The sequence below is a fragment of the Ambystoma mexicanum genome, chromosome 9 (genome assembly GCF_040938575.1).
Source record: "Ambystoma mexicanum isolate Mex_15411 chromosome 9, UKY_AmexF1_1, whole genome shotgun sequence".
NCBI classification, from domain to species: domain Eukaryota; kingdom Metazoa; phylum Chordata; class Amphibia; order Caudata; family Ambystomatidae; genus Ambystoma; species Ambystoma mexicanum.
Window position 1 is genome coordinate 688,372,858 of NC_090931.1, and position 24,726 is coordinate 688,397,583.

The window sequence follows — 24,726 nt, forward strand, 5'->3', positions numbered from 1 at the left end:
GCATTGCTCCCAAGTATGCTACGAAAAAAATGGTTATATCACATCACTATAATGGGATATACATTTGATACAAGAATGGATCACCACATGTATCGTTATTATCAGTGCGAATAGGCCCATAATACCAAATTACTGTGAATGCAAGCAGACGTCCAAGGCCAAATGATAATGATGTGTTATTATAAAGCACGTACGCTTAAGCGCTTTATATAGAACTAATATACATACAATATCACCCAACCTGTGCTGGTACTCATTTACCAACCTCAGAATGATGAAAGGCTGAGTTGAAGTGTGCCTGAAATAAACGTTTAATGAGTATAGCAATTATTGTACAGAATTCCAGAAAGACAAATTATTTGTTACTCCTATTCTTTCTTTCCTATTCTTTCTTATTTAGGGTCACTGCTGAAAGTGTTACACTTGTGGAACCCACTGTTTTTTTGAAGAGGCCAGAGCAAGAAAGCCAGCCACTCAGAAACAAAGAGCCACATGGCACTGGCCACAGCCCAGGATATTACAAATAAAAAAAAAATATTTAAAGGATTTTTTTGTCATTTTTTTGTAGGGGTAGCAAGGCAGACCACAGGGGTCGCAACTGCGACCCCAAAATGACGTCCCTGCTTGTGAATTGCCCAAAGACATTTAGTCGCTGAAGGACGAATACTCGGGTGTGCTGCAACGGCAGAAAAGAGGAACTAGAAAAGATGTGTTTTCAACACTTTTCAGAACTGAAGGTAGTTGATGATATCGCGCATAGAAGCAGGTAGAGCATTCCACAGAGTGGGGCAAGCACCAAAAAGGAGCGACGCCCCATCGGACTCTGATAACGTAGAATTTTAAGTAGGACTTGGGAAGATGAACGAAGGCACCTAATGGGTTGGTATCGCTCCAGATTTTCCCGGACGATGGATCTCAGATCCGCAACGTATTGGATACCTAATCTGCCCTCTTGAAATGAACATGAATCAACAAAAAAAAAATATATATATATATTGAGGACTGTTTTTGTACAAGTCTGATCGCCGATCTTGAACGTTTATATCTACTTTACTTATTTCCTTCACACTGACCTGTCACTTTATTTCCCCAGTACCACAGGGGATCCTGAGGTTTATATACTCATTTAATTATTCCATGTTGTGCATTGCAACGATTACGTGAGGAATCGTTTAGATATCGCAATTTAACAAATAATTACTTAACTTTCCGAACCAAGAGTATTGCCCGCTGTTCGTTCTTTTTTTTTTTCATAGACGAGTACCCAGTCGAGAAAGCTGTTGGGCAGCCACCTGGTCCAGTCTGCAAGATATGCTCTCTTGGTGGCTTTTCATAGCAATTCCTGAATTCAACAAAAGTGTTCTTGGCTTCTTGCTTGATGGAAGCCTAGATCATTCAGCAATATTGAATATCTCTTCCACTACAAAATCCAATTTCAAATTGTGGGGAATTTGAAGGAATAAAGTCATGAGAAAAGTTAATTAACTGTAATATTTCTAACATTTATGCCAGATTCCATGACCAGATTCAATTCTTCGGTCTGGACCTCTATTTTTTTGTTGTTGTTTTTTACAGTAGATCAGGTTCTAATCACCTGAACTCATGATAAAAGGCTATTTTTTTCACACGTTTTTGAATGTTATAGCAGTAGCAGACAAAAACTTTTCTATAGAATTAAAGCATATATGACAATATCGAAAGGCTACCTACACTATCAACTAAAGTATGCAAGCACAATGCTCTGGTGTGATGTGAGAGGGCTGCGCTCACAGAGATGATCTGCCTAGTTGACTTTTCCAAGTTCCTCCACTCGCAAGTACTTAATGAATGATGGGGTTATTCTGATGAGCGCCATGACCCCAAGTGAAGAACAACTTTCTCGATTATGGACAAGTAGGCATCTGCAACATGGATGTTCTGTAGCAAGTCTCGATTGACAACATAGACAATGAAAGGATGTGCAACCCTGGCCCAATTGGTGGTTACTTACCATAAAAGGGCAAAATAAAACACAAACAAAAGGGTTTGGCAAACACTATTTATTTGAAACGTTTAGGGTTAGAGGTGCCAGCAGTGCTTTAAGTGGGCCGGGCCCAGCCGGGGCCAGGACCTGGCAGTCTCCAAAAATGGGGCTGAGCCGGGGCCCTGCCGGTGGCCCCCCCGGTCCCACATAACATTAGCGGGATGCATTATCTCGCCGCAGCCGCAATGGAAGATGCGCCCGCCTGTTTAACGTCAGGAGAGCTGACAGAAGTGCCAGCCAGGCACAGTGTCGCTGAGGCTGGCTGGCACTTCCGTCAGTCACTGTAACGTCCTCTGATGACCCCTCATCTGAGGGGTCATCAGAGGAAGTTACTATCCCTTTGTTTGCCCTCCCCAGGTCACTGACCCTCGCGGGCTACGTGATCTGATATGCAGATTAGATCACAGAGCCCACGTGTTCACAGAGGGTGAAAGACGCCTCGGGCTCTGTGATGTATCTGCTCTGAGCAGATAGATCCCTGAGCCTGAGATGCCTTTCTCCGTTGGCAAAACTTTATAAAAGATGCCTTGAATTGTGTACGTTTCAAGCCATCTTTTATAAACGTAGAAATATTTCTATGTTTATAAAAGACAGCTTGAAACGTACACAAACCATAGTAAGGTAAGCACACAGTGTGCGTAACTTACTTTGGTTTGTGCACTTTTCAAGCCACCTTTTATAAACCTAAAAATATGTAACATTGCTATGTTTATAAAAGATGGCTTGAAAAGTACACAAACCATAGTAGTACGCATACAAACATATAAATGCTCACATACATTTATATATTTGTTTGCGCACCTTACTATGATTTGTGCACTTTTTAGGCCACGCCCACAATGGAAGCCACGCTCCCAAACAAGGCCCCCCCTCAATTTCTTACCCCACTTAAAGGACTGGGTGCCAGAGAGTCTGGTGTGCCGGGAATTACTGGGACCACCGTGGTCTGTGATTGGTCCACGTCTGGCATGGCTGTAAGTGAGCAGGTCTCTCATTGCTTCCTCTTCTTCTAGTGCAAATGAGGTTCTGGATAAGATAAGGGCCCAAACACCCATACCAGGTCGATCTCTTGAGTTCTCACTGATCCTAGGATAAGATCAAAGCATCCTGAAACTAAGAAGCTGAGTTGAGGAACCGCTGGTGATCTGCTGGATGGTTTGGCACCCTGAGCCCGCTGTTATCCCACACGACCCCTCTGCATCTGATTGAACTAGAAGGTCTGCAAAGGCACCTCACCCCTTTTGAATTGATGGAGCAACTATTCACAGCACCTCCACCTTAACCTGCAAGTGAGTCTTTTCGTAAGTGTTCCTGGGCCAACCAGTGAACTGACCAGCTTGTGCAGGACCTTTGCTATGAAACCGCCGCCGCCTTGAGTTAACTCTTGAGACTTTGGAGATCGTAAGTATGTGGTTGAAGGCACTCACCCACTGAGTTTCGTTCAACTAGGCGCCCTAGGTCTGGGATTACGAGAGTACGCCTGAACCAGAGTACACGCGGTCACCGTATCGCCCAGCTCCGTGATGATGAACTTTGTGGGTGTGCTGCTGTGTGCCCCCCCTCTGTCCTGAGATGAGCTGCAGTGAAATCGAGTTGATCCCTTCACCAGGAGAGGAGAAATCACCACTGTCCCACCACAGAATCATCCCTGGAATTTAGCATCTGAAAGCCGCAGAGCTGCACATTTGCAGCATTTGAACCCATAACCAAAGTGGACTCGACTGGTGAAGTTTGGTCAAGAGTGTGCCTTATATCAGTGAGTACTTGCAACCCTTACCAGTGGCCCCTGGTGGATCCATCCATTTTTCAACGCACAAGTGTTCCCTTAGGGCCACTCACCTTTATCAAGGTAGCCTGTGCTACCAAGCTATTCCCAGTTCTTTGAGTCTGTTCTGCCATCTTGGGGAGACCGTCCTTGAATAATGTACCTTATACTTCATTGCCTCGCCTGCCTTCCTGAGCTGCTACAGCGTCTGCAAGAGACCCCTTTTTGCCCAACCGCACGGCCGCATACATCTGTATCCGAAAGTACATTTGAACATTAGGCTCCACTCTTTGTAGGGACTGGACTGCCTTTCAGTTAGGGTTGATGAAGTGAAGGACTGCCTAAAGTATATTCACACTGTTTGCTCCTTTCCCTTACAGGTTGTGGCCCCTTACTGTGTGCCATTCATTTAGGCCACTGTAACTGTATATATGTTCTATAGTAGTGTGGTTTTAGTTTACGTACACTCAAAGCTGGGAGCCTACAGGAACTGTGGATCTCTGTGCTGGTATAATTAAGTTTCTCTGCATTAGGTTATATTTCCTGCTGCCGGTTGTTAGGGTTTCAGTGGGACAGAGCTGCTGCAGTCCCAGGTTTAGGCATGAACGCTATCCAGACGTTCGCGTGAGCACAGCAGATTGCTGCATACTGCCCAGCCGGGACTCGAAACTAACCAGCTAGACCGATCAGAAGTTACACGGCCACACCTACACAGGACCCGACAAGCCGATCATTCCACACCTTGAGAAAGACCCATGGTTGAAACAAGTGTCGCCACTCTCAGAAATGCAAACAGCATATCGCATATATGTCACTGCATGTAGAGATGTCCACCAACAAAATGGCTAAATTTGTGTAAAATTGAACATACCGAAAATCAAATTCAACCTATCCCAAGCACACAACAGTGTCCGCTATCATTAGAGACTGAATATGGAGCAGTAAAATATGTATTGGTAAACACCACATCCAGCACCAAAGTACAACAGGGTTTCAAACCAAATCTGGTTTTAGTTTAAGTCTTACTGTTGATCTTTGCTTGTGTTTGATTTAAAAGGCCTTTAATAAATGTTTATGTACTTTTAACATACACCTGACTGAGAGTAATTTGCAGTGTCCTTCACTGTGGGCTTTCGATCATCCTCACCCCTCCTGAGACCTATTCTGGACCGCCGCCAATGCTACCTTGATTTGTCTGGCTTCCAAGAAACTAGACTGGCCTTCTGAACCTCTGCCCACCAGGTCAGAGTTCAGAAATCCATCTTAACAGGGGCCATTTTGGTAGAATGAGCACCCTTGGGTGCCTTTACTGCTGCTGTGAACACAGCCCGTGGTAAAGGCACACCAAATTAGTAAAAGGTATCACTGCCACCAGCCATTAAAGGTAAGCTTGTCCCTGTAACAGAATTGTTAGTTTTAGTGTGAAGGGGGATACATTGTACCTCCCCAGCACTCCACATAAGGTGGGGTGTGCTGGTCTCACCTAATAAAATGTAAAAGGGATCCAAAGATCCTTTCTACCCCTGGGAACTGTAGTTCTCTCAAGGTTAGCAAGAGACAGTTAAAAGGGGAGTCCAAAGGGCAACCCAGCAACAATAGGCAGTCTGTGCCAAAAAGGATGGAATTAAAAAGAGACTATGGAGAGTCTAAACAATGAAACCTATAAAAAGAGTAAAAGACTCTGGGAGTGTGGAAAAAGGTTCCCACTAACTGAGGTATAAGGAGAAAGAATCCACCATTAAGGAAAACATTTCTTGGGTTGACAGAGGTCAGGAAGATTCATCATCACTATGAAAATCTCACCTAACTCTGACACAGCGGCAGGCGGTGATCTCACTCTTTTAGCTAGTGCAGCGATCCTCTTGGAAGCACAAGCATAGTGTGAGCAGCGTACCTGGCCTTCCTCCTCTGCCATTGGGTCTGAGGAGACCCAGGAGATGCTATGGAGAGTGATTACACCGCAGCAGTGAACCGCCATTACGTTACGCCACAGCAGTGAAGCTCCAGGTTTCCATGAAAGTATTGTGAGCAATGCCAGCCAATTAAAGGCAGGTAGAAGCTTGATTGCTCCGCATGTTATTTGACACATGAGGGCAACACACAGATGCTCCCATAGTAGTCTTGCTTCTGGGAGTGCTTGATCCTTTTTGGGTAGTGCCAGAGTACAAACTTCCACAATGCCACATTGAGGGGCACACCTGCATTTGTGAGCCGATCTGGCTGAAGTCTGCAACGTGAGCAACAACCCGCAAGTCAGCTGGCTCCGACTGGCTTATAGGGCCATAGGCCCATGACCGAACTAAAAATGCAAAACACTGGGGTGGGCCAGTTTGATGAATTATTTCACTATGCGGCTAATAGTTTTGACCAGTGTTGCTGAATAAATATTCTTTCAAATGCACAATTCGCATCACATTTTATCAAAAAACTCCCCCTTGCGTACTATTCAAACAGGGTCACAAAAGGAATGAGCAGCCATTTGTAACTGTGGGCCACTTTTTTATTGGCAGCCGAGGCAATTTTATGGCCCAGTCCGAGGCTGCAAGTCAGTTGTTCCGGAAATGGCATTATGGGGGCGTGAGCCCTGGGCAGCATACATGGCCTTCCACTGGAATAGTTGATAGCCTATACAGGTGGAGTCGTCTTGGCTGCCATTTTTGTCCATCCCTGTTCTCGAGTCGTTTGGACAAAGCAACATAGCAAGCGGTGTGTGGCTACCGTCAGCCCATCCCTTTCACCCTACACGCTGCGCAGTAAGTCCAGGTGATCCTCGCGCAGAGCTTCCCCAGAATTTGTTTTGCTGGATTTTTTTCTCTTCTGTTTATCCGGTATTTTGAGGCTCTGCGGCTCATTTAATTATTCCTTGACTCCTGCACTCTATGAGCTTGTTGCCATCTTATCATTAATTACCCAATTAATGTTGCACTCAGGAAGTGCACTCAGGCTCTCTTACCGAGATGAATCTTTTTCCGGAAGGATCTAAGCACTCGCCGCCTTGTGTCACCAACACGAATGCACACAATGAACTATCATTCAATTGCTGATGTTTGAGGACCCCGGTTCTAATTCCCTGCACAGCGCGCCAGGTCAAAGCCCTGTTTCTGACCTATACACTCTTTTTTTATTTTGCTTTTTTTTTTAAAAGCGCTCACGCAGCCCGGGGGCATCGAGGCGCTGTTACAAGAATATGTCTCTTAGTTGCGTATTTATAACGTGCTTAATGCCCAGAGGTTCTTAAGCACGGACCCAGGGATTGAACCTGTGTTGCTTTCCAAGGTGAGCACGTTGCCGCTAAGCTATCCTCCCGGGATAAGAGGCTATGACCGGCGTGACCTCTCCTACCCCCATGCAGAATATTCCTGTATGGATTTTTGTTTTATTTGCATACATTCTCTGAGGGTCACCATGAAGTACATTAACGTTAATGCGTCGCCTGCTGTCATTGCCCCTTTCCATTCTATCACATCCACTCCCTCGTCTTCCTGATGCTACTGAATGCACAAGGCTGCAAAGGAATTGCCATGTGGACCTTTTTCTAACCGTAATTTGCTGCAAAGCTTCAAAATGCTAATTTTGAATAAGATGACACGTAGATGTTGATGCCTTCTGTGTGTGTAGAAAAATGAATGCTGATATTCCATCGACCTATGACCTATGAAAATGTCACAGCGAAAATGATTCCCAAAAATAGAATGTTGAGTTAAAAATTGAGAGTGATAGAAAGACGCATGTTCTAGTATCAGCTGATACGGGAATTATACTTTTTTTGGGAGTGGGGAGATGGAGTGTAGGTGGCAGTGGTCGAGTGAGTGGGAACGTTCGGAAGCAGCGTTCCACTTCTTTTTTTTTTTTAACTGATAACAGTTCTACTACATTTTGCAACATTTTCACCATTCCGAAACTGTTCTTTGTGACGTTAAAGCACATTTCTCTACTTTACCACCCAATAGCAGTTACAGCTAAACTCAGTTTCAACTCAATTGGTGGTCAAGCAGCATGGCTGCACCCCTTGAAAAATGTGTTGCACGTTGCTCCCCGCCCGGTTCACAGTTGCACTACTTATTTTGGTGCACTTCTACCACTGGTAGGGAGTAAACTGCTAATTCCGCCACCAAGAGAGCAGCATTCTAATCCTGGCTCTCCCACATACCTATATGGTTAATCCTGCGCACATGGCGCTGAGTAGACAGTTAAAAAGTGATATGCCGAAATGTTGGGGCCACCCCTTTTAAACCACTGGAAATTCCTTGGGTGGTCTGTGCCATTGCAGAAAGAAATCAGCACTATGTAAGTCAGCGTGCCTTGGACCCCAAAGGGACCCTTATTGACAAGTGACTGGGGTTGCTCCTGTGTGCTAGAGGTTGTGGGGTCTAGCAGCTCACTGCTGGAACACCCTCATTAAGGTTGACTTCTGCAATGGCACCGAGCCGCTAAAAAATGACTTCATGGAAGGGCCCGCAGAGGAACTCAAAGATGCGAAGTATTGCTAGCTCTTGAACAGTGCGTCTCCCAGCTGTGGGGCTGAAGGATGGCCAGGGGTGCGCGAGGCTCTTCAAAAGGAGTGTACGGTAACTGCTTTTACTAGGAAATATATAAGCACATATGGCATGGTGTGGGGGGAAGTTAGGGGGTGTGCACAGCATTAAAAAGTTTGAATACTACTGCTCTAGAGATTGTATTTAGCACGTTTTGCTTTCCCCATAACACGTTCTTGCTTTATTTTTGTCCCTGCGCTCTTCCTCCAGGGAGTGCTCGGAAATGGGCTTATCCCAGTGCACGGTGTTTTGAAGGCAACAGGTCTTTTTGCTCCTTTTTGTACATTGTCTAGATGTTGGTAATTGTAGAGTTAATGATGTTCTCTGTAGAATTCTTCGCACCTTGCATTTCGCTGAACATGAAAACAGGGTGCTAATGGATGCCGTTTTGATTCTACCACAGGGCTCCTCGCTCCACGGACCTTCGGAGGACGGCGAGATGGATTCCATCTGGCAGCCGGAGTACCTGGCGTCTCACAAGACCACGCCGACAAACAGGTAGGCTGGGATCCGATGTGTAGGCCCGCACCTAAAATGGCGCTGCTGGCGCTGTGGGATGGCTGCATCTGGACTGCCGCCTGCAGAAAGACGGCCAGAACATGCATGCAGCAATTAAAGTAGATAAAGCCGCCATCAGCAGGCGCGCTTACACACTTTCACAAACACCTTTTGTGCTTGCCTTCGTTTTCTTAACACATTTCCTCACAGTTTTTCCCCCCACAAACTGCGTCATTCAGCTCTAAAATGATCAGCCTCGCTGTGACCTATCCTGCGAAGCAAGACGAATATTGGCGTTACAAGGAAAGGTGCGAAAAAAGTTGAAATAATTGAATGCATGCATTTTGCAAGCCCTCTGTCGGGAATGCGTTTCCTATTTATATTCAAGCAGCGTTCCAACTGTGTAAAACACCCTTCTGTAAAATTACTTTGGGCCAATGCAGGCGGTGTGACTATTTTTTTATCATGCCCACATGGCCCAGAAGGGGGATTTACGCCATGGAGGGTCAGTCACCTTAAACCAGTGGTCTTCAAACTTTTTTGGCCTGGGCCCCCCCTGGGTAAAATTTAGCCAGGCCCCCCCAAAAAATTCCAAATGGACAGTATGTACAAATGGCTATGAACTATTGCGCGCCGTCACCACACACTAATCCCAGTATAGTCCCTGGGCTCCCCCACCTGCTCCCATCACAATTGCTGAGCTCCCTCATCCCACTCTTACCCAGTCCCTGGGCTCTCCCCACCGCATCACAGACCCTGGGCTCCCCCCACCCTGCTCCCACCACTATCCCGGGGGTCGCGCCTATCCTGCTCCCACCACAGTCTCTGGGCTACACCCACCCTGTTCCCTACACAGTTCGAGGGCCAGTGGGAGCTAGTGAATTCTTTTTTTAAGTGGAGGGGCAAAAACATTTCCCACAAAAATGCCATTGCGACGGAGCGCAGCGGAGGAGCCCAAACCAATCAATGGGGGTTCGTCTGGAGTTTTCCACCCATGCATTTTTTTAAAATAATGGGTTTAAATGTTGCTTTTTAGAGCATACTTAAAAATACAAATGGGTAAAAAGCCAAACAGCTTGTAATTGTCGCTGGGTGGGGGGCAAGAGGGAAAGCATGATATTTTTGACTGGACATTTATGATGGATATCCAGTAAAAGAACTAGCATCCCTGTCCCCTGGGCTCCATTCCAAAGCGCCTCAGAAGGAGAGCTGATTTTGTCAGGTGGGTAGGTGGATTGTGCAACAAACTTTGTTGTACAACCCTCCTTCCCCTTCTACCGCCCACTCGCCAAAATCAGCTCAACGGACCAAAACACACACACACACACAGACATTCACACAGAAATCACTCTATCATTCATATGAGCACCCATCACCATACTTACTCATAACACAAGCATACACACATCAATACACATATTTAAATAAAAAAGAAAAACGTACCTTCTGCAGGGGGCCTGCGTGTGGGTGCTGAAATGCCCCGCTCCAGGTTGCTCTGTCCGTATGTGCAAGGAGGCGCAGGAGCTCCCCCTCGCACATACAGACATGCAGTGTCCTAGCCAGCATTCCCAATGAGCTATGCAAGGCTGGCGAAGCAAAACGCCCCCAGCGTTGCATGGCTCAGTGACCATGAGTTGCAGGGGAACTGAACTGTCCGAGGGAAACAGTGTTTCCCTCGGACAGTTCAGCCAGCCCAGGAGCACTCCCTCAGCTGGAAAAAGCAGCTGATGGAGGACTCAGTGTTTCATTGGGCTAGCTCCTCAGCTCCCTCATAATGGGAGAGGGGGAACTGGGTAGACGCCCCTGCACCCATTATGGATGAGCTGCCAGGCTCGGACTGGCCTATAGGGAAATGCCCATACCAAAAATGCAAAATGCTAGTGTAGGCCAATCAAAATGGGCCACTTTTTTGGCTAATGTGGACAGTTTGATGAGTTACTTCACTATGCAGCTAGTCGTTTTGACCATTGTTGCTGAATAAATATTCTTTAAATACCACAATTGCTTACATTTTAACAACAAACACCCCCTTGGGTACTATTCAAATAGTCTGTGACTAATGGAATGAATATCCATTTTCAACTGCGGGCCACTTTTTCATTGGTGCCTGAGACAGTTTTATGGTCCAGTCCAACCATGTGAGCCGCCCCTGCCCATTTCCTCCAATCTAAAAAGAAATCTTTCATTATTTATTTATTTTTTTTAAATTTCATGCTAGGCTCTCACGCCCCCACCCTCCCACCCCCTTGGGAGGCGGCCACGCCCCCCTGGGGAGGCGCGCCCCACAGTTTGAAGACCTCTGCCTTAAACTGACCCAGCTTGTATGCCTTCCCATCAGTCATAGTGCAAGGTGCACACTCGGCCTGGGCCCCGAGTTATCATTTGCAGGCATGCTTTCCCTGGCATTGCAGGCCTGCATTACAGAATAGGCATCAGTGCAGTGCCTGCAGAATCAAGCCGTGGCTCTCGGGGGCCGTGGCCTGGCAGGGGATCAGCGCCTCAATTAAGAGGCAACACCTCCCTCGACTGAATGCTGCCTGTTAGGCCACATCCCCGTAAGAGCCCCCGCTCTGTTTTGCAAAAGGGCTGGGCCGGGGGCGTAGCTTAACTGCCAGCATCCAGGTCAGGTAAGTATTGCCTTGACTTTTAATTGTGGCGCTGTCCCCCACTCCAAGTACCCCTTTTACTAGAGATGGGCGGTGGGAGGGATCATCACCCTATACCTTTGGTGCTGGTTGATGTTTCCTGCATCTTTAATGAAAGGGGTGACTGCCAGAAGGGTCGGCGATACAATCAAAAGAGGAGGCTTTCTTGTCTAAAGGCTGAAACTCTTGCAGGAGAGCTTCGGGCATTGCAAAAAAAAGCCCTATGTTTTCACTGAGACCCCAGCAATTTGGCAGTCACCCCTTTCATTAGAGATGCAGGGATCATCAGAGTCACCACTACAAACGAAAGGTGAGGCTTTTTTTTTTCTAAAGCTTGAAGCTCGCGATTACACGTGAGAGCTTCAGGCTTTAGAAAAAAATCCTTCCCGTGTAGCAGCCTGGTGGGCAGGGGTTAGTAGGGCACTTACGGGGGCCCTGGCAGGGCCCTATCTCAGACAGAATATTCAGAACCTGTCTGGGCTCGGCCCGGCTAGCGCTGGCCCACTTAAAGCCCTGCATTAGCATTACACTGGTGGTGTGCTGCCTTGGTATAGCGGAGCACTCTGCTTTGACCAGTACATTTGGAGAGAATTTGGGGCCGTCTCTCATACAAATGCAGTTTTGACTTTACCACCAACAGTGTTCTATGCCTTTGAGGTAGATCAGCAGTCGTAGCCAAACTGAGAAGCCCCTCAAGCTTGCGTTATGCTTGTAGGTAACTTGGGCTGTGGGGTGCACGGGGGTGGGGGTGGGGGGAACTGGGGTGGACGGTGTTCCTTGGACTCTCAGGCTACCTGTGTTTTTTGTGGAGTCACTGGGAGGTCCCTTGGCTGAGTGGGAAACACATGATCTCCTTCTGTCCAGTGTAGAGCATGTGTAAATAACCCCGAGTAGTTAAATGCCCAGAATAATGATTCTGACACTTGTCCAGGCAGCGAGGGATTTCTTTATGCACTCTCTCTCCACCCAGGCAGAAATAAATCCCCCCCACCCTAAAAGGCAAAATGTCCACCAATCACAGTAATGTGGCCCATTGTCCTCATTAAAGCTCCAACCTTCAGCAAGCCCCGGCAGAAGTTAGTATATGCTACATAAATGGTCAGCATTTACATTGAGTGGCACTGTAGATTAATACATCATGCTTGAATGAGCCTTTTGTGGGTGGGCAGTCAAAAAGTCGAAAAAATAAAGTCGAATAACAAAATGTCGAAAACAAAATGTCAAAAGTCAAAAGTCGAATGTTTATTTTTTTATTTATTTTTTGGGGGGGTTTTGTTAATAAAAAAAAAGGGTAAAACCAAAAAAAATACAAAAAGGAGGGATGGGGGGAACCTTTCCATTTCGAACAAAAAACATACAAAAATAGAATTTTTTTTCAACTTTTTTTTTTCGACATTATGACTTTCGACTTTTTGTATTTCGACTTTGACTATAAACCCCTTTTTTGATCTGGTTCTCATTTAATAGAATCATTTATAGTCGATTCAGATGTTGGGAGAAAATGAAAATCATGCTCAGCGATGTGTATTTAAAAACAAAAAAAAATGTATTTGCATATTTGGTTACATCAAAAACTTTATAAAAAAAAGCAATCGATAAACAGACAATTAATTATAAACGGATTTTTCAGGTAAAAACAACACCATCATAATTTAAATGGATTTGATAGTTCGTGGTTCATGCTTCAACTCTTATGAATTCAAAAAATCTCAACATGTCTAAAATCAGAGATACAGATGCCTCTTCAAAAATCATTGACCAAATTGTGTCTACTGAATGAAATATTTCAAATGTTTTTTTGAAAAAATGTGTTTCTTGCATCTTTCAATTCAACACACATTATTACTAAGTGTCTCAAGGATTCAATATCTTTGCCACAAAAATGACAGAGATGTGATAAATCATTTTGGAGGTTTCTAATTGCCAGTATTTCCCTTGTTTTCCACAAGTTTAAACGGAATCTTAGAAAATTCATCCATCTGTGTCGACACAGAATAATTGCAAGTAGCTTCTTAGTAACACATTCCATGATTTTGAGCTGATTGAAAGTTTGTGAAATCTTTATATCTTTGACATTCTTTGATTGTCTTACAGCAATCGATTCTCTGCTTTTTTAGTTTAACTGAATCGGGTCTGTTTAACAAAGTCTCCCAAGTTGATCCAATATCGTCCAGACAGCTTAAACCCTGAGGTTTCCATTGGGTTAAAATGGACAGAGGGGATGTTTCAAATACAGTCACCATATAGTCTAGAATCGTGTTCTGTGGCCCCATGGTAATTTTTCTTTCAAATGACAATGCTTTCTGAACCCCGAGACCTGCGGGTCCTTTAAGACGAGGCAGCAATACTTGGAGATGGATAGGGATGCAGACCTTACTCATACATCAATAATCAAAACGACTCAGGAAGTTGGCAAAACTTAGTGCTGTTTATTTGCAATGATCTAAAACAGGGAGTACAGCAGACATCAACAGACGTTGCACTAGCAATCTCAACAAAGTTCATAAAAAAACATTCTTATATAGTATAAATTTGTCATCATTGAAGTCACTCTACATGGCAAACTACAAAAACCTACTTGGGGTTGTGATAGGCGTACAGGGGAAGATCTAGGTATACGTTCCATACTGACGGGGGTTGTGATTGGGTTTCTCACATCACGTGGGCAACTAAGCCCTCCTCTAGTGCAAGTCATCTTCATCGTCACAAAATACTTGACGATTCATTGGTTACACAAACTATAGGGCTCTCTAAATTGTGACCCTTTAAATTGGTTGGCACACTTGTAGCCTTCTGGAATATTCCACTTGCTAGCAGCACACAAGATGATTACCCCAGGTGCTGGGAGGGTCGGCCTGGTCATGCCTCCCCACCCAATCAGCGCAACATCTATCACTCCTGCGGTCTGCCATTCAATTCAGGCTTTGAACTTAGCCTTGCAGAATCTCTCTTTTGGCTGAGAATAAAAGGAGTGTGGCATGGTATTATCTTCTGTTTTCTGTGTAGCTCGACCCAAAGTCTATTTTCATCTGACCATGTGACTGAAGACCATGTTTTGGAGCTCTTTGTTGCATATAATACTATTAAATGATGAACTCTTCACTCCTTCAGTGTTTATTCATCCCACCTCAAACAGAAGTTTGTTTCTTTCTCATGCTCATGTAGCTTCTTGAGAGACAACCAGGCTCACAGTGGCCTCGAGTCTTGGTGATGGGCCAGCCAAGCCTTCCTTGAATTCTCCTTCGCCATTAGCTATTTTCCAACTGTGCCACACTCAAGCCCTTTCCATGCATGGTGTTGAAGTCTTGCTAAAGTGCATTGTGGAATATCCAGATTCTATAAATTCCTATGTATATGCATTTACACATCACTGCAATCTATTCACTACGTAGCCAGCCTCAGGATTACTTTGTCTACTTGCGTTACAGCATCTGTACAAGTGTAATCTGAATTTGCATTTTCTTCAGCATAATTTTGCACAAGCATCTTCATTTCAATCCCAAAATGTTGATTAACTTCGACACAGCCTCTTCAGATCTTTTAGAATGTCTGTTATTTCATCATTTGTCTCTTGTCTGGGTGCACAAGTTCTGCTTTTCATGACGTCACCAATGCTCTTTCTCATCCATTTTCACACTTCTTCTGGCACACTTTCCAGAAGACCATCATTTCTTCGTGCACGCATATAAGGTTTTCTCAATGGATACCTTGTTTCAAGAATTATTTGCGGTACAGGTATCCTGACTGGTACTGCACATGCCACAATTTCTGGTTCCCAACATATAGGCAACATGGGGGCGGACCTTCTGGTGGGGGTATTTGGCTCCTCTACACTTCCATTTGACAATTGCTTGTAATGCAACCCCATCTCATAGCTTAGAAACTGAACAGGAGTTCCATTTGGGACTCTCAGCACTTTTTTCTCTCTCTCTCCAGAAGATGCCTTCTGTTTTGTTCCAATGTAGATTTTCCCCTGCTAGTTTTGCATCTGCTCCATAGGTACATTTTGGAACCACATTTTGTTTATAAAACAATAGCACATGGAGATATGAGAAGGTACCACATTTGTTGTGTATTATCTGCGCTTGTGATGCAACAGTTTCTACTTTGGTTCTTAGATTATTTCTATAGGGAATGAGTTGCATTCATGATAAATCCCAGGTATCTATACTCAGACACAACCACCACAGGCTCACTATGAATTTTCCATGCAAATATGGTTAATTTTTTTCTGTCTTCCTGGAGTGAAGATCATGATGTTTCTTAATGTTGATTGTTAATTTAATTCTCTGACAATAGCTATATAATGCGTCCAATTGTCTCTGTAACCCAATGGGTGTTGGTCCATAAGGACAAGATTGTCCGCATATAATAACCATTCTACAGGAAGGCGTGCAAGTTTTGTAGTAAAAGCTAGGACTTTCATTAGGTGGATACCGAGATCTCTTATAAACATATTGACTAGAATTGAGGCCAGGGCGGATCCGTGTTTCATTCCTCGGATCTTTTTGATCTGATGAGTTCGGAGACCTTGTTGATTCAACCAGATCTCAATTGTTGTTCCTGAGTACAGACTCTTTATGATCTCTAATAAATGAATTGGGCAGCCCCACTTTTCCATTTTTGCCCAAAGCATGATATGATATATGATATGATAAGGCATTTGTAACGCGCCTATACACAAGTGTTTCAAGCCGCGACGAGGCAGGGAGGGGGGAACAAGGGGAAGACAGACAACGATCCTACTAGGCCAGGTGTCATTCAGACCGCGCAAGTGCAGGGGTAGGGGGAAGGGAAAAAGTGCAAGGGGAAGGGGGAGGGAGGAGGGAGTGCAGTACAAATAGTAGAATAGAAATAAAATAATAAATAAATAGGGCCAGCTAGTGGCAAGTGCAAGGTAAGTACAGACAGGCAGGAAGGCTGTTCCAGAGGGAGGCTCCTGCCGCGGAGAGAGATCTACCCCCAGCTCGTTGCTTCGAGAAGCGGCTGACCCTGAGGGAGTTGGAGACGGATGAGCGTAGGGCTCGGGAAGGAAGATATTTAGGAAGAGAGAGTTGAAGGTATTTAGGCCCCAGGCCACAGAAGGCCTTGTGGACAACGCAGAGGGTTTTGAACTTAATCCTCGCAGCCACTGGGAGCCAGTGTAGAGATTTCAGTCCTGGAGAGATACGGTCCCTGGGCTTGAGGCCAAGGACAAGTCTCGCAGTTCTGTTCTGGATGAGTTGCAGAGGGCGGAGAGTGGAGGCAGGCAGATTAAGATAGAGGCTGTTACAGTAGACCAGCTTCGAGAGAACCAGGGCTCGGGAGACAGTGAGCTTCTGGGGGAAGGAGAGGTAGGGAAGAATACCTCTGAGGAGCTGGTAATGTGACTTCTTAGAGACGTCAGATATATAAGGAGAGAAGGAGAGTGTGGAGTCGAAGATGACCCCGAGGTTTTTTGCCTTGCAGGTAGGAGCAGGAAGAGGGCCAAGAGAGGCCGGCCAGAGAGCTGCAGGGAAGGAGGGAGTGGGTGTGCCGATGAGTAGGATCTCAGTCTTACTAGCATTAAGGCAGAGGTCATTGGCAGCACACCATTTCTGGATAGCAGACAGACAGTCAGAGATGAGGGAGGGAGAGGAGGAGGCCGAGGGTAGCCTGAAAATGAGCTGGGTATCGTCCGCATAGCACTGAAAGTTGGGGCAGAGGGCGGCGATGCGGTGGGCAAGGTGTGCCAGATACTGGTTGAACAGCCAGGGAGAGAGATTAGATCCCTGGGGAACGCCACAGGTGGAGAAAAGGATGTCGGAGAGGAAGGACCCAAGTTGGACCTGGGAGGGTCGATTGGAAAGGAAAGAGGTCAGCCACACCAGAGCCTGACCAGTGATACCCAGGTTATCACGGAGACGGTTGTGCAGGATGGCATGGTTGACAGTGTCAAAGGCAGAAGAGAGATCGAGCAGAATGAGAACACACGGAGTGTTGGAGTCGAGGTTCAAGAGCAGGTCCTCACGGATGTCCAGGAGAGCAGTTTCCGTGCTTCTGGCCGCTCTGAAGCCAGATTGATGGTCATGGAGACTATCAACAGCTTCAGCATGGAGGTTAAGCTGGGAGATGGCCAGTTTCTCCAGGCGCTTGCCCAGGAAGGGAGTGATGGAGATTGGGCGATAGTTAGCCGGACAGCAGGGGTCGGCAGAGGGTTTCTTAAGGAGAGGGTGCACAAGGGAGTGCTTGAGGGGGGATGGGAAGACTCCAGAGGCGAAGGAGTGGTTGCAAAAGTCAGCCAGGGCAGGAGCCAGGGAGTCGATGTGGTCCTTGATAGTTTTGGAGGAACAGGGGTGAATCTGTTCAGACGAGACTTTCATAGATCGGACTTGTCTGGAAACCTTGTCAGCAGAAAAAAGGGGAAAGGCAGAGAAGGAGGGAGGAGGGGTGGCTGCAGAAGGGCCAGAGGAAGAGCAGGGAAGAGAGGGGGGGAGGGTGATAGGAGGAGAGTGAGGACAGGATGTCCTGAGTTTAGAGATGAAGTGGGAGGCCAGTGCAGTGCAGAGGGCCTGGGAGGGGACAGGAGAGGTAGAGACTGCAGCAGGGTTGGCAAGCTCCTTGCAGATTTTAAAGAGTTCAGCCGAGTTGTTAGATGCCGCAGAGATGCGGGCTTGGATAAGGGCTCTCTTCTTGGTGAGAACAGAGAGACGGTATTGCCTTTGGAGCAGGCGGCAGGCCAGTTTGTCAGAGGATGAACATGAAGCACGCCATTTCCTCTCTGCCACCCTGCACTTGAGTTTTAGGGTGACGAGATCCGAATCATAACAGGAGTTACATTTGGCTTTGGGCTTCAGGCGGATTTTCATGACAGGGGCAAGGATATCAAGAGTATCAGATATAGCAGAGTGGAGCAAGGAGAGGGCTGTGTCAGGGTGGGAGTCAGCCGAAGGGGGTGGGGGGCGAGAAGGTGGCAGTGAAAGCCGCAACTGACACGCGCTTCATGGGTCGGATGACCGAGAAGGTGGGTGGCAATGATGAGGGTGGCTTTGCCTGTGGGGTAGGGCGGGTGAGGTGGGTGGATACGAGAAAGTGATCACTCCAGGAGAGAGGAGTGGAGAGAGGGACAGAGAGGGGAAGGTCAGACGAGATCAGAGCATCAAGAGAGTGCCCTGCAGAATGAGTAGGCCCAGACGGGAGAATAGAGAGTGAGAGAGAGTCGCAGAGGTCACGAAAGAGTCCAGTAGGGGGACAGGAGGCATCTAGGTGGATGTTGAAGTCACCAAGAAAGAGGAGTTGAGTGGTAGAGGACAGGAGTGAGGATGAGAGGTCAGCCCACTCAGAGAGGAAGGAGGAAATTTGACCAGGTGGCCGATGGATAGTAGCCACGGTAAGGGAATGGCTAGGAGAGAGAGAGAAAGTCGGCAGACAAGACATTCAAAAGAGGAGTAGGTCTGCGTAGGAGTAACAGTGGCAGGAATCCACTCAGGGAAGATAAGGGCTACCCCCCCTGCACGGTTGGGTCTGGGCAAGGAGAGGATCTTGCAGCCATCAGGTAGGAGTGTGTCAAAGCTGGTGACAGAGCTGGCCGTGAACCATGTCTCAGTAAGACCGAGGACGTCGAGGTCCAGTTCCTCAAGAAGGTGACAGATATCGGAGGAATGCCTGATGGCAGAGCGAGCGTTGAGTGTGGCAATGTGGAGAAGGTTGCCATCCTTGAAGGATTTCCGGGGAGGGGTACAGATCAGAGGTACGCCCTGCGGAGGTGTAGAAGAGGGAGGTGAAGAAGGAGCAAGAGAGGGGGCAGGGAGGGAGGGTAGAGGCAAGGTAGCCGAGGACAGATGAGGGGGGGACAGCAGGAGAGGAAAGGAAGTTAATGAGGTGTGGGAAGCGTCTATCAAAGAGGTGAAGGTTGGCCTGAGGGCCTTGGACCAGGACAGTCCCATTAGTGTAGACATTAAGGATGGCCTTAGAGGAGAGGAAGGAAGCCAAGAGGACATCCCAACGGGTGCCACCATTAATGGGAGAAGAGGAGAAAGGAGATGGTGTGGTCAACTGCATCTAATGCTAATTTGAAGTCAATGAAGGCAATAAAGATCTGTTGGGTTCTATCCCATCATATTTCTGGGCCTGGCCCTACTGGTTCCTTACAAATGAGACTGGTATCAAGACCCTGCTGTCTTCTTCTAAGTTCTATTCTTCATGCAATTCTCTTTGCTTTCTCGCATCCCTCCTAATTCGTTCTTCCTCGTGCCTTGGTTCTTCTCTCCTTATTCCTTCCCTTCTTTCCTCTTCTTCCCTTCATCTCTGTATTCTTTTGTCCCTTTTGTTTTTGTGCTTCCTCCTCATCTTTCTTTCTCTTCTGTCCCTATCTTCTATCACACTATTGTCATACTTTCTTTGTTCTTCTGCCTCTTTTTTTTTTTTCTTGCTCCTCTTGATACATCTGTTCTCGTCTCTCCCTCCTCTTTCGGTTCTGCTCGTCTTCTTTTAATCTCTTTTCTTGTTACTTGTCTTTTCTGTCTTGTTCATCCTTATCTTCTCTTTGCCTAACTTCCTCGATGCCTTTACCATCTATTTTAAGTAATATCTGTTCTCCCATCCATTCGTTCTGCACGAGCGCCATCTCGTCAACTTTATCCTTCTCTCCTTTCCATCTCTTAATCTCCCTGTCTATTTCTCTCGACTGATCCAACAGCTCTTTCTTTTCTTCTTTGCTTTGCATGATTTTATAGATCTCTTCTTTTCTCTTATTCTCCTCTGGTCTATCATTGCTACTATAAGTGAGAGGTTTGTACATTGGATTACTATACCCTGTTGCCGCTTTCAACTCCTTTAAAGGATATAACCCTATTTCTTCTGTAATAGTGCCTTTGAATTCAGGTGAGGCAAACACCTTCCTCCTTTCACTGACTAAGCATCCACTCCCCAGGTGGTGGATCTTCCCTTTCTTCCTGGTGCCTTTTCCAGAGCTCTAGAATCGTGAACCTTTTCTCTAATTTCTTCCACATGCGTACAAGTATGTGATCATGTGTTGCAATACCGCTTTTGACAATGATCCCCCTTGTGGCCATGGCATGAACATTCTATCTGCTGTGCCTTTCACCCATTCCCCACTATACTGTTTGAGCTTGGTCATATGCTTTAGCAATGTTTTACATAAGTGCATCAGAGCAATAGCTCCCATAATGACGAGTCTCAATAGATTTACCAGACTTTTAAAATAAACTTTATACTTTTGCTTAAATCACCACTGTTCCAATGCCTTTAAAACAACAAATATGATCATGCACCATCTATCGCTGCTCAAGTTTAGTCACTATTTTTCCTCAATTCTTTCACTTATTTCACAACTTCTATTGCTCTTGGATATTTTTACTAAACAGACAACATACAGACTAGTCGACATTACACATTAATAAACACTGTGAAAACCTTTTTTCTCTCTCGCCTTTACTTATCTCCTGTACAGGGTTTGAGACGTCACCTTACATAAACTTGTTTGCGCGTTATATATTTCACTTTACTGCCATCAGAGTTTGAAACGTATCCTTCTGGACTCCCTTGAGTCAGGACTCTAGGCGCTATCGCCTCTTCACTCAATATTTCCCATTACTTAAAATTATCACAACCCCGTCCCCTTCATTTGCCATTCCCCTTAGTCTAGTCACCATTTGTGCGTTAATCGGTTTGAGGCCTTCAGTATCCAGGGCCATTTTAAGCACTTTTGGGTCCCTGGGCATGGACATCTTTGGGGCCCCCTCCACCAAACCAAAGGAATGAAGGGAACGAGAATAATGGTTGCGCCCCCACCCGTCTCGTTCACAATCTATAGGTTGATATGCTCTCTCGCAGCATAATGAGCATGTTTACTCTCTTTAAGTCCCCTTACCCTCTTCATTCTTGCTCTAATCAGAATGATAAACAAGTAGCATTTGAAGACTAACATTAGCAGTCTAAGTAGAGGTTACTGTTCTAGCACATACAGGATAATTTTGTTCAGGTGCACCCAGGAAGGTATGCAGCCTGTAGCATTAATGCAGGACTGTATGTAAAAGGTACATGTAACCCATAATAGACAGAGAACTCACATTAGCTGCCTCACAGAATGCAAAAGTGCTCCTGCATGGATAGAGACCACCAATTGGAAGGAAGGAGAATGCTACACATACCGTAGCATGAATAGTGGATGCAGATTAGATACTACCAGGAAGGTGTCTTTATCCAGACAGACTGAGATTAGAAGTGGGATATGGTTTTCAAATAGTGTTGCCGTTAGATATCAAAGGAACACATGCCTGCAGTGTGCGATATAAATATGCTCACTATTAAAGTGGAAGCAACCCCCAGTGAAACCATGAATTAGTCTTTTAGGAACATCATACCATGAGAAGGAAATCACTCTGAAGGGCTGACAATTTTGAAAGGTTAAGGGAGTGGCAATATTGAGAGGTTAGGCAATACAAGATTAAATGAGATGCCCAGGATCACCCATTGGTTAAGGGGAAAATCTGGGAATTGTGCCAACCGTGCAATTTCTGCATTTGAGCACTTTCTTTTCCAGTTCTTACCATTAACTAAAACGATCTCATTTTATAAAAACGGACTTGGAAAGTACACAACTCACATTACCGAACATGACCATTTTTAAACAATAGCAGGATGTTATGCAAAATAAGAATGGTTATAGCTTAATTCTCTCCATCATCGAGGAAAATATATATGTACCAGCATGGCAATCGATGTGATGTAGCAAATTTAATCTGGGTTTGTCTTTTGTATTTTGAAGCTTTAAATATTTCCATAACAATGGCTTGTGACATTTTGTGCATAAAACCTTCGATGTTTGGCAAAAAGCAAACTGTTTTCTGTGTCGAACAACCAGACCTTAAAAGATGCTTGCCTGAGGCCTGCAATATCTGCTCTGCTCCTTTCGGTCTACCAACTCTTCCACCCAAATTGCCTACACAAGAAGAACGATCATGTAATGGGCTAAACAATACCACCAGAAGCATGCAATAAGGCAAACCTCACAGAAGACAGCACAGTAATGTAAGATATATTAGATGCTATGACCAGGATCACTGTATTGACTGCTTTCAAATCCAGGATACAAGCCTGACACTTTTGTTCCATAGTCTTGAATTTGGATACTTATTCACCTGGACTAACAGTTTATGCCATTGTTGGAGGAGATTGCCTAGGTTTTACAACACCCCATCTGAAAAAAAACAATTTCTAGAACTTTACCATATGGATGATATGTTAGTTTTTATAGCAACCCCCATCTGGTGCAGGTACATTGCTGATAATAGCAGATGTTGTTCTGCAAAACCAAGTAAATGTGCAGGCAGGTTTATAAACTTCAGACATAGGAAAGGCTCAGCCAGCCTTGCTGGAATGTGTTATTCTAATTTTGCATATGAACAAATATCTCTGCAATGGGTGCTTCACACACTGAGCTAACTTCTGAACCATTGTGGCACTCAATTTATCAATATGCATTTCACCGTTGCCTATTGAACATGATCAGCATAATTCCCACAGGAAGGAAAATAATGCTACAGAATTGTGCCGTAAGGAACACACCAACTTTGTCTACCATAGTGAACACAGAAAGCAATACATGATGAATTGAGCAAGGCAGAATGTACTTGTCAAAACAGAAAGTTAATGGGTTCAGACCCTCAGCAGCACCCCATAAAATATCCTGAAGTGTGCTATTTAGGACTTGTGAACAATGGAATCTTACTTCTTCAGATCAGGCAGCTTTGTGGTGCCCCCCTCCAAGGTAGGGGCCCTGGGTAAGTGGCCCTTTTGCCCTCCCATAAAAAAAGTCTGTCAGTATCAATATCTCCTCAACCATTTCGCCTTCCGTCCGCAGAGCACCTGTGGAAACCGGGCAGGGATTTCGTCAAAGGGGGACCTGGCCGCCGTCTTGGTGGTTCTTGCAAGTTTATTTCTAGCGGCCGCTCTCCACAGGAAACACTGCGTTCTTCTGGCTAATGACGGAGTATACTCGATTGTCCAAAACTGTGGAGACAAACTAGTTTGGATCTTTTCCAACCATCCGCACCACTACAATGTGAGTGTAGGGCCCTTTGAGTATCGTGCATGCAATGGATGAGGATGCAGAATAATGCTGACACCAAATGATCAAACCAACTCAGGAAGATGGCAAAGGTGCTGTTTTATTAACAATTATCTTAAACAGGGAGTTTACAACATACATCAACAGAGATTTTTTAGAACTCTGCATTTCTCATAAAAAGACATTTTATATACTAAAAATTTGCTAGAGGTAACATCATACTATGTGGCCAATAAGAAAAACCTACCAGGGGTTGTGATAGGTTCAAGGGGAATCATCTAAGTATACTGTCTATACGGGATGAGATTGTGATTGGCTGCCCATTGTCAAGTCGACAACTTATGTCTACCTCTAAAATGTGTCATCTTTAACATTATTAAGTACACAGTATATCATTGGCTCTCAAACTATAAGGCCCTTCGTTATACAGCCCTCTATTATTGGTTGGCACGCTCGTGCCATTCTGGAACATTCTGCTGACTTTGCAGCATGTAAACTCAGACTGAGGTGCCAGTAGGTGGACTTGACTTCACCCTCCCACCCAATTAGCCCAACATATCTCATCATCCATGCCTTCTGCCATGAAGATTGTCTTTGAACTTGGTCTTGCAAAGTATCCTTATCTCTAGGAATATATGGCTTTCACCATCGTTCTAGAACTCCACGGTGAACTCTATTTCCATCCTTGGCTCACATGATGGGAGACCACGATTTGGATCACTTTGCAGCATTTAAATGTTTTAAATTAATAGAACTTGACACACTTGGTGTTGTTGCCTTGCACCTTAACAAGGGATGATTCAGCATCTCATGCTCACTGCCGTCGAGAATAGACAACCAGCCTTGGCTGCTTCAGCATTGCCATCAGACCAAACAGCCCTTTTAGGCTCTTCCATGATCTCAGCTAACTCGTGCTGCGACACAGTTCTCAGCCTTTCCTCTCCGTGGGTCCTGGCTTACTAAATTCTTAACGTCAATCTCCAGTTTCTATACACTGGCAGCTTCGCCTGCAGTCTATTCACTACATATAGCCAACTTCTATGATCACTTAGTTTACTTGCGTTACACCATCTGTACAGTTATTGAACAGTTGCATTTTCTGCAGTGCTTCGCACACATGCAATCTTCCCTTCGCATGTGAAAGTTTACTTGATTCTTAACTTCGTCTTCAGTTTCTGTAATGTCCATACATTCTCTTCAGCCAGTATTCT

The 24,726-nt window shown here is 45.4% G+C and overlaps 1 protein-coding gene across 3 annotated transcripts in view; it reads left to right on the forward strand.

Moving 5' to 3' along the window:
• Window positions 1–24,726, forward strand: part of PARD3B (par-3 family cell polarity regulator beta) — a 2,582,324-nt gene that overhangs the window by 971,295 nt on the left and 1,586,303 nt on the right. For all 3 annotated transcript variants that reach the window (XM_069615556.1, XM_069615558.1, XM_069615557.1), the window contains exon 5: window positions 8,727–8,821. In XM_069615556.1, the coding sequence (XP_069471657.1) occupies window positions 8,727–8,821 (95 nt within the window). The remainder of the gene's footprint in view (window positions 1–8,726; window positions 8,822–24,726) is intronic.